Here is a 16,857-nt window from a genome sequence, read left to right as displayed (position 1 = left end):
TCTGCGCAAACAACAAAAATTACGATTTCCCATTTCGGTCTCTCTCCAGGCCCGGCTGGCCATACTGAGAATTCGGGCCGTTCCCGAAGCACCTTTTGGATTTTTATTTTGAAAATTTGTAATTTCTTGGTCTTTTGCAAACAAGTAAGGCCACTAACGGCGCACACCCGTTACTCATTTGTGAGATTTAGGAATAATTTCAACGGACATTCCTTAATCTCAAATAAAATGCAAAGTTTTAACTCCGCTTTATCAAAACTGTAATGCAATATTATATACAGCAATTGTAATATAACGTGTCAGAAATTATCGGCTGCAGACACACAAACCCACTGGGCCCAGAGGTGGAGATGCGAACACACAAACTAAATATTATAATATTTACAGTATATAATACTGCAGTACTGTAACATATACTACTATATTATTGCAATAGTATTATATCTATTATCAGCAGATCTCGAGCAGCGGACACACAAACTATTTTTTTTTACCAGACCCGTCACTCTATCGAGTAACGGGAATAAATTATGTGCAGTCCCCGAGGGACTTTTCCGAGTCATGCCGGCCCTGCCTCTCTCTCAAACTTTGTTTTTGTTTTTTTTTGTGTTTGTTTTCATCTCGTTATCAATGAGAGATGTGCATGTATTGTATACTGTATATGACTGAGACGTTAATCAATCGAAAGCAAGATACTTGATCGTAGAATTAGATTATATCATGAACCGAAGCGATAGCGGAGGTTCGTGACGCTAGTCGACTCCATAAGAAAAGAATACAACCAACGGGAGACTAAGGACCCTATATGTAGGCGAACATTTGAACTTTTCCATACTGAACCAAATCAAAAAAAAATTATGTTCAAACGAAAGTGCTCGTCAATACGAGTTCAACGAGCTATAGATCATTAAAAACGGTGGTCCACATCCTGAGAAAACACCACTTGAAATGAAGCATCTTCACGCATTTTCAGCACAGTCTCCATATTCGAATTAATAGAAATGTTTCATGTGGGTTTGATATACGTATCGAACCACTACATCTGTTTGCGAAAACTGCGCTCGCACTTTTGCTAAAACTTATATTAATTCAATCTTAACACTTTTTCATCGGCAAATCAATAAATTTTATTGAAGTTTTTTACTTAATTTCTGTAAATTTAATTAAAACATTTTCATGCAAAAAACCAAAAAGCACACTTAAAACACACTTATATGAAAGCCATTATTTCATTCATATGACAAAAATATGACAGCTACATTTCTATTATAATGATTGAGTAGTAGATCAGTGTTGCCCTGCTTCATATAAAATGTGCGCGAAATTATGAATTTGAAAAATTTGTTTGTTCGCAAAATTTTTGGACCATTTTGGAATTTTAGGTTTCAATGTGGAATTTGTTTTAGGGTTAGAATGTCCAACAAAATGGTGGAAAGCAGCCATCTTGGAAATTCTTTGAATTTTTTGTATTTATTGTATTTAGGCCTATATGGCACATACACAGTTGCAGTAAATTGGTAATCATAGAGTTTCGTTGACGGATAACTTTTTCCGGCATTTCAAGAAAATAGCGGCCATCTTGAAATTTCGTATTTTTTAGATATTTTCGGCTATAGAGAGTTGGGAAAAGTATCGCTTGTACAGTTTCGTTGACGGAAGACTTTTTTCGATATTTCCATTGCGGCCATCTTGAAATTGCGTATTTTTGAGATATTTCCTGCTGTACGGCATGTAGAGAGTTAGGATAAAGTGTCGCTTATACAGTTTCGTTGGTGGAAAACTTTTATCGATATTTCCAGAAAATGGCGGCCATCTTGAAATTTCGTATTTTTGAGATATTTCCGGCTATACGGCATGTAGAGAGTTGGGATAAAGTGTCACTTGTACAGTTTCGTTGACGGTAAACTTTTATCGACATTTCAAGAATACGGCGGTTATCTTGAAATTTCGTATTTTTGAAATATTTTCGGCGATACTGCATGTTCAACTTAAGAAAACACAATTTTAGATCATTTATCAGAGTTTTAATGTCCATCGACGCACCCACTGCATGAAGTGATTTCCAGTGTTTGATAACTTGGCGCAAAATATCATAAGTGGAAACAACTTAATTGACTGGGAACATCGATGACTGTTAAAATTCGAAAATGTCTCAAAATGTTCCGAACGAGGTTCCGAACCAAAATAAGCCCACTGTAATTGTACGGTATGTAGACTTGGAATAAATTGTCACTTGTAGAGCTTGCTTAACTCTATGAATTACCCAAAACTTCCAAAACAACTGATATCCCACAAAAACCTCAAAGAGGAAAAGGTGACGCTAGTGTAGTAAAAATTAAACTTCCAAAACATTTGATATCGGTTTTGGTGACGCATTCTGCGCCTCAACGTAATCAATTTTCACCAAGAAAATTTTAACAAGAAAATGTGTCACCGAGAAGTTCACCGATGAGATTTTACAACGAAAGTTTAAAAAAAAAATGCGTCACAAAGTGGCAGATGCTGAGGAAACCCCTCATACGACAATAATCATCTGTGAAGAATTCATTCCTATGTTCGTGCGGCGGCAAAATTAATGAATTATGAGGGAAGAACAGGAAAACTAGTTTGCTGCTTAAATATTTTTTTATTAATTACTAGTGTAGTACCAGACTTTGCTCGGGATTATTTTCCAAAAAATATTATCACGCGCCAAAAATTCTCACGCGTTACAAAAATGTTTCCACGTTGAAGAAACGCATCCACGATGTAAACAGGCAAAAAAATCGTGTGTCAAATAACGCATGCAAGTGTTTTTTTTTCGCGCATTCTTCTTAACTTTTCCTCATTAGTCGATATGCCAAGTATCAAAACTCTTGGACTTTCCGTCTGAGCCACTATAAAGAGACAAACCAACCAACAAACAAACAAACATTAAACTTTATATTATAGATTATTTTGTCTTACGATTAGAGGTGTGCGCCGCCGAGTTTTCAGCCGGCGGCGCGGCTGAGCCGAGTAAATGAAGACGCCGCCGCTGATACAAAATATTCAGCCAGCCGCCGACCGCCGCCGATGTTTTTCGTCGGCTTGAAAAATTTGAATTTTAAATTTCATTAAATGTTAGAATTATCAGCTGCACAATCGATTACCAGATTTTAATTATTTAAATAGCTATCACTCCCAAGACATTTCTGATTTTCTTAATAAGAGACTGTTTTTTACGTATACCTATCGGAGGTTTCATACTATGAAATTCATAGAGTACGCTTTGTTCCGAAAGGGCTCTCACTTGTTGATCTACTGTTCCTAAAAACAATTCTTGACTACGGAAGGCAGAGGGATTCTTTTGAAAAACAGGCTACCGAAATCGGACGCATTTTCTAGTGGAAGTTTTTATACCTAGAAAGGACTTCGACCCTAGAAACCAAAACCACTTTCAAAAAAATTCTTCGAAGCTTGTGTGGCTAGCGGGAGGTCGAAAAAAACAAAAACTTGGACTTTTCTCATAAAAATTTCTCCAGTTACACTAGCCGTAAAGAGTCATGCGGGGTGTCATTAGAAACCTCGAGAAACTTCTGTAAGAACAGTGTAAGTTCTCAGTCTCAACTGCACATATTTCAGTTTTTTCAGTAATTTTAAACCCAATAGGTCTCTATTCGGCTCAATAGTACATGTGATTACCTTTCTAATGACACCCCACACGACACTGTACGCTCGTGTAACTGGAGAAATTTTTGTAAGAAAAGTGCAACTAGGGAACAAGATCTATCGATCCATATAAATGCGATAAAAATACTTCCGATTTCGGCACACAGACCTTTAGGAAAATCACTCTCAATGCGTTTTTGAGAATGCGAGTGTAAGTCTTTATAAGTAACTGATGGGAGGATATTCAGGTTCGACAAAAAAACAGAAAATGCAAAATTACATAATTCACTCGTAATCAGTAATCACTAAAAAAAAAAGAAAATTTAAATTTCCTATAAAATGGATCGGCGCGCTGCGGCTGAGCCGAGCCGCCGATAAAAACTTGTTATGGCTGGCCGCCGCCGGAACCACTACACTCGACTAGCCGCCGCCGAGAATTTTCGCTCGGCGCACACCTCTACTTACGATCAATAGAAAATGGAAGGATTGCTTTTTGACAGCTTTTTTTGAAATTTGGAAACTGGGCTAATGAGAGTGTGTGTGTGAGTTACTGTGTGTCTAAATTTTTGGGCGAAATTCGGCCTATACTAGATGGACTGCGATACCTCATGAAGAGGTGTTTTACTTTATTCCAAAATATTTCCAGCGCAAACACAACTACAGAGCCGCACCATCCGTATACAATGAAAAACGGGAAGTCCAATGCATTTTCTTTCATTCCTCCTAAATCTTGAATCCGTTTCGAAGTGGTCAGTATCTGTTTTTCGATCGTACCCAATTCCTGTTGAGTCCATAAAGCATATATCCCGGAACTCTGCAAACGATGGATAATGTCATTCAACCGATCGAAAAAGATGAATCCGTCACCGACGTAGAACGAAAATGGTGAAGTAGAAACTACAATGTGAGGATCGTAAAAGCCCCTTATGTTCAACCGTTTTTGCATTTCCAAAAATGTTTTGACTTTAATTTGATCTGTCAAAAAGGACACTGATCTGTTGTATTGATACGATATATTATAAAGTAACAACGAATGCACAACCACAATTCGATCATCCCAATCTGTGAATTTAGTACTATTCTCAAGTATAGATACGAGGTAATACTTCCAGCCATAGTCCCAAACAAGAACTTGAACATTTGATTTATGAATATCTTCGACCGTCTTTATTTGCGGTTGATAAACGGGCCGGGTCAGGTAACTCTGCAAAATCGATAGCAACCCATTCACAGCAACGAGACCTACGAACGTCAACGGAATGATCAGAAACATCTCGCTGTGTGCAAGTTGTGAGTATTTTATCTGACTATTATCATTCATCAGTAGATTGAAGACATCAGTCACGGTTTCAAATAATCGGAATTTTTGTTGAGCGACGCACCGAATGGCGATTAAAAGCAAAATGATTCCCGCCAATACGATGATAAAATAGCCGAAAAATGCATCGGTCACCATGGCTATTAAGTAAGCAATGAAATCGGGATATGCCGATGATTCGGGAACCAACAGAACTACTAATCCCATTTTCGATGGATAGACCGGCTGCGATGTTTCTTGTACGTATATATTCGCAGCAACGTCAAAATCTATTCCCAAACGTTTTATCAATGTGCTGTTTCCGACTACTTTAAAATTGGATGCGTTCATATGACGTAACACAAACTTCCAGAATTTTCCGTTGAATGTCTGTCTCTTTTGTGATAGCCTTAATTGATGTCGATGGAAATTGGAATCCAGGCCGGGAAAAATGCTTTCGTTTCTGTATTCAGTTACATTCATCACAGTTAACGATCCGAATGGATGGAAAGAGAAAATCTGTAACGAAATGCCAGCGGTATCGTTGACCGCTGTAGCTACAAATGCGTTCACAATCAGTTCCCGCTTGCACCACGTAAACAATTTATGCAAATCTTCGATCGTAACATCTGATAGAAAAATTCCCGTCTTCATAGGGACATGAGGTCGTTGAACTGTCCTGACTTGACGTAAAACGGTGAAGTTCTCACCAAAATCGGTGATCTCTGGCACGACAATCACAAATGCATTTTTGCTTTCAACTACGTCATCAGTTGAAATTTCGTATTGGCCTATGTTAGCTGTCTTCAACGTCATTAAACTGCGAGGAGTAATATCTGAAGTGTTTATGAAATATTCGTGGTTGACCAATAATGAAGGACTGAACAGAAAGATGTGATGGTCAAATTTGAAATAGTCGCTTAATTGGCTGATAAGCTCTTTCTGGCTGTGATATTTGGCATTGACCACTTGCACTGCTTGGAACGCTAATACAATTGCCAGCAAAATAGTGGACAAACTTGTGTTGGCGCTGTCCATCACCCCTTTTCTTGTAATCTTTCCAAAATAATGTATTTATTTCCCTCAACTGTTTCTGTAATACTAAAAAACGGCTAATTCTTCGATTAACTTAGTTATACCCATGCATGAACGTTATAGGGTTCACAGGTTAGTTTCAAACTCTTTGCTAACCGTATCCCATATTATACACAATGTAAATCAGTAGCTCCAATCAAAAACATCTAAGAAGTCGTTTCATCAGTGCTCAGACCTGGCACACTAGGTACGTCAATATGAAAATACTTATTGCTAAAAAAGTTCGCAATTACCACAGAGGTTATCAGTCAAAAATACTCAAAAGAGTAAAAGTGACGCAAATCCCTGTGCATACTTCCAAAACAACTGATATCGCTGGATGTGACGCATTCTGCGCTTGTACGCAAAAACTGTAACAGGAAAAATTTGACCAAAGAAATTCTAGAAACAAAATTTTACCAAAAAAATTTTGCGTCACAAAGTGGCAGATGATTCGGACGTATTAGGACGTATTCTTGTCTATTTTAAAAAATTTCTTAAAAGTACTTTCCTGAACATCTGCCACTTGCGACGCAAAATTTTTTTGGTAAAATTTTGTTTCTAGAATTTCTTTGGTCAAATTTTTCCTGTTACAGTTTTTGCGTACAAGCGCAGAATGCGTCACATCCAGCGATATCAGTTGTTTTGGAAGTATGCACAGGGACTTGCGTCACTTTTACTCTTTTGAGTGTTTTTGACTGATATCAGTTCTTTTGGAAGAATTAGTAGATTAAAAAATTTAAAAAATTTAAAAAATTTGAAAAATGTGAAAATTTAAGAAATTAAAAAAATTTAAAAAAATTAAAAAATTTAAGAAATTTAAAAAATTTAAAAAATTTAAAAAAGTTTAAAAAAATTTAAGTTTAGGAAAAAAATTGAGGCGAGCAGAGCTTACCAAAAGCGAAAAAATTTGTTCTACCATACCCATCCACACACACACACTTAAAGGTGTTCTTATATGGGGCCTATATGGGAATTTCGAGGAGCCCTAGCTCCGAAACGAGGCCGGTTCCCCCCAATTTTTTTTCTGGAATGTCTTAGAATGACGACTAGAATCTACTCCCAAAATTTCAACAAAATCTAAAGAAGACTTTAGAAGATAGGAAACACGGACGGACGGACGGACTAACAAAGTAACGTAGGATTTTTTCATTTCGTTTAAAGTACTGAAATTGACCAAAATGTATGGAAATGGGGCTTCTTGGAAGATTTTTTGCGTGGCCAAATTTTAAGCTGCAAGAACGTGTGATAGCTCGTTGAACTCGTACGGACGCCTAGTTTTTAATGGTAATTTGGAGTCATTTGTATTTGAATTGTAGAACTTCAATATTTGCTGTATATATGGTTCTGCAGTCTACGACAAAAATTTTTTTGTAAAATTTTTTCTAGTAATAGGACTTGCGTCACGGGCGCTATGCTAACGCGCGCCCATGATATAGACTGATAGAGGTAGAATATCGAAGAAAAAATGCAAGATCAACATTTTGAGAGATTTTTGACATTAGGCGAGATAAATCTGCTGGATGCCTGCATTTTTGAAAATTCAGAGCAGAAAATTGGCGCATTTTGCTGAAATTTAAAACTAAATGTAGAAAACTTTGATGGCCAAAGTCGATTGCGTGCACCGACTTATCTCGCCTAATGTCCAAAATCTATCAAAATGTTGATATCGCAATTTTACCATTACATGTCGTAACTGTCCATTATTCGTAATTTACGTGGTTACCCTATTTGTTATATTGACCATGACCATTTGTTAAATAAAGTACGTTAATTGATTGATTAAACCAATCATGACCAAACTTCGTAATTTAGATTCAGTTGTGCGATTAGACCATATTTCGATAAAAAAAGGAGGCTCTCACTTTTAGTCAATTGATGAGCTGACATTGAGGTTAAATATCCGTAACATGAATAGTACGCATGTTAACGTTCACAATGTTTGGGAAACGTTACACTTTTGGTTAATCTCAAATTGAGTCTTTGGGTTATGTATAGTACCTGTTGAAGGGGTGCAAAAAAAAATTCGAGTTGAAAATATCGAGTTATTCAACAAAAACCGAAACAATTTGGGTTAAGTGCAAGCATTTTTTCGTTGTTCTACCAAAGATCGAGTTTCAAACATTTTTCGCGAAAATTTATTTTTCCCTCATTCTTGACACCCCAAAGTATCCAAAACCACTTAAAAACAAAAAATAGATTACATTGGATGCTGAGGTAGTTCATTACATTACAACTTTGCGATACGAAGCGAACACTTGTGTGGTTTTAAGCAACAAGCTTTGGAAACGGTTATTTTGACTAGTGTAGAGTTTGCATATCCGAGCCGAGGGCGAGGTATGCAACTGCACGTGTCAAAATAACCGTTACCAATCAACCAATTATGAAGACGACAAAAATAATTTTTACATGCGTCGAAAACCGTACTTTTCATGTTTCAAGCACTTCTTTCGACGCCCTTAGCATGTAATAGTATATTACTTCCGAGGTTTCAAGTTGTGTATTTGATAAGTGGGGTGTTACAGCCCGACCTGAAGGGGAGGGCTGTATTCCCCACTTGTCAAATACACAACTTGTAACCTCGTAAGTACAATGCTTTACGTGATTAGGCAATGTAAATGAAAATGAAACATGCCGTAACACGTAAAATCCATTACATAACTCGGGATAAAAAGTGAAAAGTATCGTTTTCGTGTGTTTATTTACCTCGGCTTCGCCTCGGATCAACAAAATTCACACGAAAACTCTACTTTTCATCTTTTTATCCCTAGTTTTGTAAAATACTATTACAGTTTGTTTTGTTTTCCTCATCATCTGCCATTTGTGACTCAATATTTTGAATATACATGACTGGTTGAAAAGTTAAATTTTTGCGTATCGGAGCTTTGAGCGTCACGCTTTCTGATATCACTACTTTTGTAAGTAAAGGACTTGTGTCACCCTTTCTCTTCTAAGAGGTTTTTGCCTGATATCATCTCTTTTGTAAGTTATTGTTGGTTTAGTTCGTTTGTGTCAAATTAAAACATTTTTCTAACTGCCCTACATTTTTAGGGTGACATCCTGTTCCATTCTTTGAACTACCAAACATATATAAAACTATATACTGGCTATATACAACTATATATTGGGTATATACAACTATATACTGGCTATATACAACTATATACTGGTTATATGCAACTATATACTCGTTATATGCAACTATATACTGGTCATATACAACTATATGCTGGTTATATACAACTATATACTGGTTATATACAACTATATACTGGTTATATGCAACTATATACTGTTCTTATATAACTGTATACTAGTAATAAACAACTATATACTGGCTATCAGGGTCGGTCAATTTTTGAATATTTTCCATCCGAGCTTCTGGACCTAGCTGATCCGACTCAGCGAAGTCTAAAGAAAATTTTAAGACCAAAAAAAATATTTCCAAAAATGTTCTATGCTTTGCCCAAGACGATTTTTTGAAAATCTTCTAGTTTTTCGAGGTATTGACACTCTAAAAGCTTTCTTGTCTATGCCAAAAAGTGAATTGTGGGTAGAACGGTCTTAGTATAAAATACAGGGTCTACTCTAATAAACAAACCCAAAAGACACATCCTTTTTGTGACGAAAATACTTTTTCCGGGTAAAAAAGTTTCGCAGGTTTCCGATATTTTTAGTCACTCTCATGGCGATCACTCGATCTTTCCCATACAAAAGTCCATATTTTGAAGTGTAATATCTCGGCCAAATATTAACCATATGGAACGTGCGATAGCTCGTTGAACTCGCATTGACGCCCAGATTACGATTAACGTACTTTAAGAGTCGTGGGAGCCAAAGGGGGAAAGTCAACAAGTTGCTGTACATATGTTCCTTCGTCCCTAATTTTTTTACTAACTAACGTGGCGCCATGATAGGGCACAGGTTTTCTCTACAAAAACTCGTTTTCGTCCACACTTCATTCATATTTAATTCACTTTCGATTTATTGTTTTTACGGGTTTTCCCCGATATTTAATTAGTTTTGAACCTAAACTAAACATTTACAGATACTCGAAAAAAGTTAAATTCACTGAATTATTAGCCATCCAAGATGATGTGAAAATTGTATACAAACTTGCGGCACATCTGTCATGTTCCGTTGTGTTTAGGCATGGGCGATAATGATAATGATTATCGGTAATTATCGATAATCGATAATTATCGACTTTTTTTATCGAAAATTATCAAAAAAAATATCGATAATCGATAATTATTGATATTTTGATATTTTGATAATTCGATATATGGATATTTCGGTCCGAAAATCCGATATTTATCGATATATCGGTTTATTATCATGAATTTTCAGATAAATATCAAAATATCGATGTTTTCATAATTGTCGAATTTCGATATTTTGATAATTATTAAATTATCGATAACGATATGATTAATCAATTATCGATAATTTCTTTCGATCGATATTATCGATAATTTTGAACGTCTACCATCCCTAGTTGTGTTTCATAGTGTATTGTGTGTGTTGTGTTTGAACAAAACACCGCATCATTTCATTGCAAAAACGTTTAGGTAAACTAGTTAAATCAATGCAATTTGGTGATTAGTTAATTAATCACAACAATGTATTTCAACCGTGAAAAGTAATAATTTGATCAATGTAAATTAATTAGAACCGATATCCGAACCCTGTACATTGTAGCCGATAACAAGAAAATCTGTGTTTTTCAACTTTGAGATTTAATTAAAAATATTAAATAATTTATTAAATATCCGTAATTATCATTAGAAACATAGGCTAACGCCGACCAGTACGAAACACCTATTGGTGTCAAATGCCTATAATGTGAAACCATACATATGAATGAGAGATATAATACGACATGTAGAAGAAAAACATAGGCCAAAAAAACCTCAGTTGGTAACACTGATTTTCAGCTGGTATTCCTTGTTAAATTTCATAGTTAAATGAAGCTACGACTTTGTCGTATATGTATCACTCTTTCATATATGGTGAAACTCACCATCTCTCCCACTTCATTCTGCTCTGCTGAAAACTTATTTGCCCTTTAAAATCAACCCCCTACGAAGTCAAAATTCATAATATTCCTATTAAAACAGCTACATTTCACTGTAAATAAACATTTTTCAGATAAATCTGCCTGTATATGTAGCTCAATATAGATAAATAGATGTCCATATATGGGATGCCGGAAACGACCAACACATATTCACAATTTCTCGTCTGTTGGTATGTTTTTTCCGCTGATTTGCCATCTCTGTACAACCACAGTAGGTTTCCGCTTATTCAGGGAGTCCAATTCGGAGTGTTACAAATGCGTGAACCTATAAGACCCCAGTACTTCGTACAGGTCTAAAAATCTTAATTAAATGCTAAATGCAATTTTAATTCAAGAGGCAAATATTAGTTTTATTAATATTCATAATAAAATCAGTAAAGCCAGCTACAATTCTTATTTGGCCGAATACTGGTGCCGGTACCCTAATTCATTTTGATAGAAACTTTGAACGACTAGAACATCAAGGCAGTGTGGGTGAGAAAACTAGAAATGTAAGGTCTAAGAAAGAAAGGTCACTGAGTCATATCTTATACCTTTTAACATCACAGTCACATCCTTGCTGTGTACCCTTCCTTCATCCCTCAAAATGAACGTTTTTTTTGAACGGCGTCGTACATATTCTCCAAACATTTGTTTAATTTTTTTCTTCACAATGATCTTCTGCACAATGATCAAGTTCATTCTCTTATCTACGAAAAAAATCCAATTATTTAATTAATATGCAATTAAAATTGTAAATATCTAATGGAGTCAATTAAGACGAAAAATATACAAACGAATAATGGAACTCATAAATAGACACAGCCCTTTTAAATTAACAACAACGGTTGATCCAGTGAGGTCTGAACGAATTAGAATTAAACAAAAAGTAGGTAGATGTGGTAATATAGCATTAAGCTCATAATCATCTTCTCATTTTTGCGATGTTTTCTCTTGTGTCGTGGAACATAATTTTTGCTCTAAAAAAGGATATTTTAAAAGTCAAGTTGTTCAGCTTTAGATGATTTTTCAAACGATTTTAAAAACTCTTTTTTTTTTGACGGTGATTTTTTAGATAACAGTTATGACGGCGAGCGTAAAAATGGTAGACGAGTGGACAAAGTCGTGGAAAAACTTACGATGGCACACCTACGAGCCAATGGATGGCGAATATAAAGCCAAATATAAACACATCGATGTATTGATGGAAGGTGACTGGAAAATGTTGTATACTTACGGAATGATGTGGATGAAGGAACTAAGTACTACTCTTCACATTGACTATAGATTGGAGTCTTTAGCAGTTGTTTATGCTATGCTGAAAGCTTGTGATTGACGACTTGTTTCGCTGGAAAGGTAACGATGTCTTACTTCACTGTAGGTTTAAATGGGTATTAAAATGTGAACCATAGACGATAGACGTTGATGTAGTGGCGAAACTGATAAAGGATTGAAACCTCAACCAATCTGTGAAGACAGAAGTGGAGGGGAAAACCACACGCCAAAAGGGTGGCATATCAATTTCTAATTCCTTTCAATTCCCTTTAATTACCTCAATTACCGGAGCAACTCGTCTAATTACCGGATTTGCTCTATTTCCTTTCAATTCCTGTCAATTTCTTTCAATTCCCATTAATTCCTGTCAATTCCGTTTAATTACCGGATTCTCCGGCAATTCCGAGCAGGGTGTGTAATCAATTACCCGAGTGGTTTTCCCCTTGACAGAAGTCTTGGAACGAGTATTCTCAATCTTTTGATCTGATACACTTTTAAGTGAACTTTTAAAATACTCGTTCCAAAACTCCTGTCTACGACGAACTTTCTGGAGACCATTAACATCGTAGTGTTTAGTGTAGTGCAGTAAGTATTAGCCTATGCACCTGCACCATCATTGTCTACGTATTGGTTTAGGTGATTATTCCTGAAGCGGCACGGACGATAGAGCGACCGATGGTGGTCACCAATCGAATCGACAACCCTTAAAGCTCTTTACAATATACAAATAAAACGAATGAATCTCGAATGGTTTACACCGAGTGTCGTCGATACTGGAAGGCAAATACTATTGTCGGAAAGCGATACAAATTCAAAATTTAACGACGACCTAACCGATCCGGACGCAAGAATTGCTGAAGCTGTTAAAAAGACATTTTGGCGCTTAGACGAAGGTATGTTTAGATCGGCATTAGTACTCCACGTGTGGCTTCGATGTGGACAAAAAATACCAGTCGACGATCCAGCAGTAATAATGGGTGCGGCGCACGCGTCTATGATTCATGATGCACTGGAAGCGGTACGAGCGGCTTCCAGGAACGAAAGTCGAGGTATGCCTTGGAAAGGTAATGTTCATGGTAGTCTACGATGGCTTGATGAAGCGAATCACATAGTTTCTAGCATCATAATAGAACCAGGTCGTCCATCTCAAATTTGTTCGAAAATATTGGCTCAGTATGCACGTCTGAGTACTTCTATTGGTCTTGAACTTTTAAAGGTCACAGCAGGGACATACATTGCTTTTAAGGGCTATTTCTATTCAACAATATCTTTTCCCAAGCATTTTGATGACAGATTTGTGGAGGCAGTTGCAGTTCTATATGCTAAACTTGAAAGTGGTGCTAGTATGAGGGACGCAAGGAAATTGCATGAAGCTTCAGTTTTGCGTACAGATGAAAGTTCTTGGATTCGAAGAATAGTGGACGATGAAGGTTGTGGTTACTGGTCCTGTTTGGGTAGAGATGAAAAGAAAGCTCGGGAATTTGGAAGACACAGAGCATGGATGCTCTATAGGCAAGGTTGGGATGAATTACCCGAAAATTATGGAAACTTCGTAGCTGTTTATCTCGGGAAAGTCGAATTCAGACACGGCTTCGCTGGATTGCCAGGATCAGCTCCGTGGTTCGCTTTTCAAAATTTGATAGAATGAAGCTCAGATAATTTTTTTTTTGACCTATTATGTGTTTTAATGATGCGTCAATGCAGTGACCAAACATTTTTTTTTAAGTTTTTTTTTATTTGTTTAATAGAACAAATACAAATAAATCTAACAACTGAAATTTCGGAAACAAAACAATTCCTGCTACTATATGTTGAAAAAAAAAACTCATTTGAAAGCACGCAAGATACAAGCAAGTTAAGAAAAAAAATTATCGAAAACAACGTAGGAAAAACAAGCCGTCAGAACAGTCGGAGACAGACTGAGCCCCGTACGACCCAGTACGACCAGTAAACTTGTTGCGTACGTGACCCTAATGCGTCCGTAACCCTAATTCGTCCGTGATCTTAATCCTTACGTAGCCCTAATACGTCCGTTACCCTAATACAGCTATAACACTTATCCCAACAAAATCTTTACGAGAAAAGTGTGACGCAGTCTTTGTAGTATAATTTCTAAAATTGATGATATCGCTAGAGTTGACGCTTTCAGCTTCCTTACGCAAAAATTAAATTTTTCATCCAATTAGTTCAAGCAAGCTGGCTTAATTTTCCTCATCATCTGCCAAATAATTTTTACCAAAAAAAAAATTGACTGGAAACAACCAAAATTTTACCAAAAAAATCTGTGTCGCATGTGACAGATAAATTTTCCTGGAATAATGATGAATGAAACTTAATTTCTAATGGCCTGACTAAGGTTCCTGCAAAGTTTCATAGAGATTGGCTGCGGATTTTCCAAGATCGACCATCGATAGATAGGTAGACATAAATTGAAAGATTTTGATTGTTTGGAGAATGTCATTTTTCATGTATTTGGTAGGAGTGTAATAGCTCATTTTCTATGTATTTCAAGTGAGAATATTTTAAAAATAATTTGGTTTAGTAGAATTCTCGCCTATATATAGTTGCCGCGTCTCAAAAAAATTTCTTCGTTCTTTTTTTGGAGTTAGACTGCGTCAAGTCCTCCGCTATCGCTCCGGACATGATGCCGCATCTCAAAAAATTTTCTTCGTTCTTTTTTCAACATAACATTAAACTGCTTAAGCAATGAAAGAAGTCATTCAAATGTCGATTGAATTACGTCTTCGTATCTTTGTAGGATCTTGGTTGCCACGAGATAAAAAACGCTAAACAAAACTGTTGGAATCGGTAACGTCATCAAACAATTAGCGGAAAAGTAGTTTATCCGATGCTATGGTAAATAAGCGGAAAATTGCGCTCCTCCAAAGTCTTAAATTGCGTATGTCATTTCGTATTTACGTAATTTCGCTTGCGTTGGCCCTACTGTCCAAAACGGTTATCACAAATATACTTAAATACGAAATTTTCATTTACGTACGTTATTTTAGACTGTGCGCTCCAAAGTATCTCGAATTCATTGATTCAAAATTACTGAGAGTGATGATGATTGGAAATATTTTTCTGTGTTATATTTCCCTGAGAGACTCGTCGAGTGTGTACTGCCATTTTGATTTATGTAGAAATATTTATTCTCACAAAAATATTTCGATTTCATCTACGTGGAGGTATTATTCAAACATTTTCTTTTTTGGCAAGTTTGTGACGGAACAAAATAAACACTGAGAGACAGTGCAAATAATTTATTTAATGAAATTCAAAGTTTCGATCCAAATTATTTCTCGTGTCACAAAATCCTCTAAAAAAATGAAAAAAGTGTATCGAAGGTAAAATCAGTCAATAGACTGATCAGCTCGAACAGTTGGCAAATGCGTCTGCTACAGTTTTTTTGTATTCTTCGCCAAAACGACCCAGTAGCGTATCAGGGCCTCCAGGAGCTTGGAAGTCCAACGATTTACTAAGGCTTTGAGCATAACTCGTAACATCCTTGAATAGATAATGTTCCGCTAGGTCACTTGAATCACTGTATTTGTCATGCTGTGAATCGAGAAAATATTGGAATTTAATCTACGTACATTTAATGGTTCGGTTTTAACTCACAATTTCCTTCACGCAATTTGTTTTTGAATCTAATTTACCGCATATCTTGATTTTCGCGATTAAATCGTTCGCACCTTTTCTGGCAGCTTCCATTTTTCCATCAAGTTCTTTAAATAATGTATCAGGGTCCGTAGAGTACGAAAGCACTTCATCATAATAGTAACGTTTCAATTTTTCCTCGTAGTATTTGGTTGCTGCCGAAAAAACGGATTTTACACAATCTTCGCTTTTGGTTTTTTCGATGATTAAGAAATTGAATAGAGTGTCATATGGAAGACGTAAAAGAGCATGTAGATCCTCAGAGGGGTATGTCATTAAATTGTCTCCCATCATTGGTCTTCCAGTCAGCGGAGCGATTATAATATCCACATCTAATTTGTCTGATTGATCCATGTCATGAAGAACATCATTCGCAGCGTTTTTGACATCAGCAATTTCATCCGCACTGCCGGTGAAAGCGTCTGAAGTTTCACGCAATTTAGTCGCCAAATTTCTGTATTGCGTATAGATTATGTTTGCTTTCTTCAGGATTGCATCATGAGCGTCGTACATAGCTTGGTCTATTTTTCCGTACCACTCACGAGCGTTAGCGTTGAATTTACCGAGAGCTCTGGCAAATGGCTTTGGAAAATCATTTATGCCGGGAACAATGTCGTACTGTTGCTCAGTATTCTGAGCATAAGAAACCTGCAAAATTCAGAAAACAGAAAAAATTTATTTACGAGAAAAATATTTGAACAAATTTAGTTACGATAATCAAACCGAAGAAGCACACAACAAGTTGCAAAGAGGTTTTCATCTTTCCAAGAACTGATAAAGACTTATAGAAAGATCGATATTGCTGCTACTTTTATACTCTTCAAAAAACACTTTTCTGTTCGACAGGTGTTTTCAACTTTTTTAG

The 16,857-nt window shown here is 36.3% G+C and overlaps 1 protein-coding gene across 2 annotated transcripts; it reads right to left on the bottom strand.

Moving 5' to 3' along the window:
• Positions 1-15,539: 15,539 nt before the first annotated feature.
• Positions 15,540-16,857, bottom strand: LOC119083877. Of its 2 annotated transcripts, XM_037193691.1 has the most exons (4): positions 16,705-16,857; positions 15,954-16,640; positions 15,687-15,890; positions 15,540-15,570 (listed from the first exon to the last, which is right to left on the bottom strand). In XM_037193691.1, exons 1-3 carry the CDS (start codon positions 16,750-16,752, stop codon positions 15,702-15,704), a joined length of 924 nt encoding a protein of 307 aa, XP_037049586.1. In that variant the 5' UTR covers positions 16,753-16,857; the 3' UTR covers positions 15,540-15,570; positions 15,687-15,701. The 2 variants fall into 2 exon arrangements, with proteins under 2 accessions (XP_037049586.1, XP_037049585.1); XM_037193690.1 differs by lacking the exon at positions 15,540-15,570 and having other exon boundaries at positions 15,581-15,890.

The sequence above is a fragment of the Bradysia coprophila genome, unplaced genomic scaffold (assembly GCF_014529535.1).
Source record: "Bradysia coprophila strain Holo2 unplaced genomic scaffold, BU_Bcop_v1 contig_70, whole genome shotgun sequence".
NCBI classification, from domain to species: Eukaryota; Metazoa; Arthropoda; class Insecta; order Diptera; family Sciaridae; genus Bradysia; species Bradysia coprophila.
This window is presented reverse-complemented; position numbering and strand designations above follow the sequence as displayed.

Bases quoted from the DNA above. Each gene is read 5' to 3' on its own strand.
- LOC119083877 (XM_037193691.1), bottom strand. From the start codon at position 16,752: ATGAAAACCTCTTTGCAACTTGTTGTGTGCTTCTTCGGTTTGATTATC. The intron at 16,641-16,704 runs GTAACTAAATTT...TGAATTTTGCAG, and splicing joins GCTTCTTCGGTTTGATTATC to GTTTCTTATGCTCAGAATAC. The intron at 15,891-15,953 runs GTGAGTTAAAAC...CTCGATTCACAG, and splicing joins CAAATTGCGTGAAGGAAATT to CATGACAAATACAGTGATTC.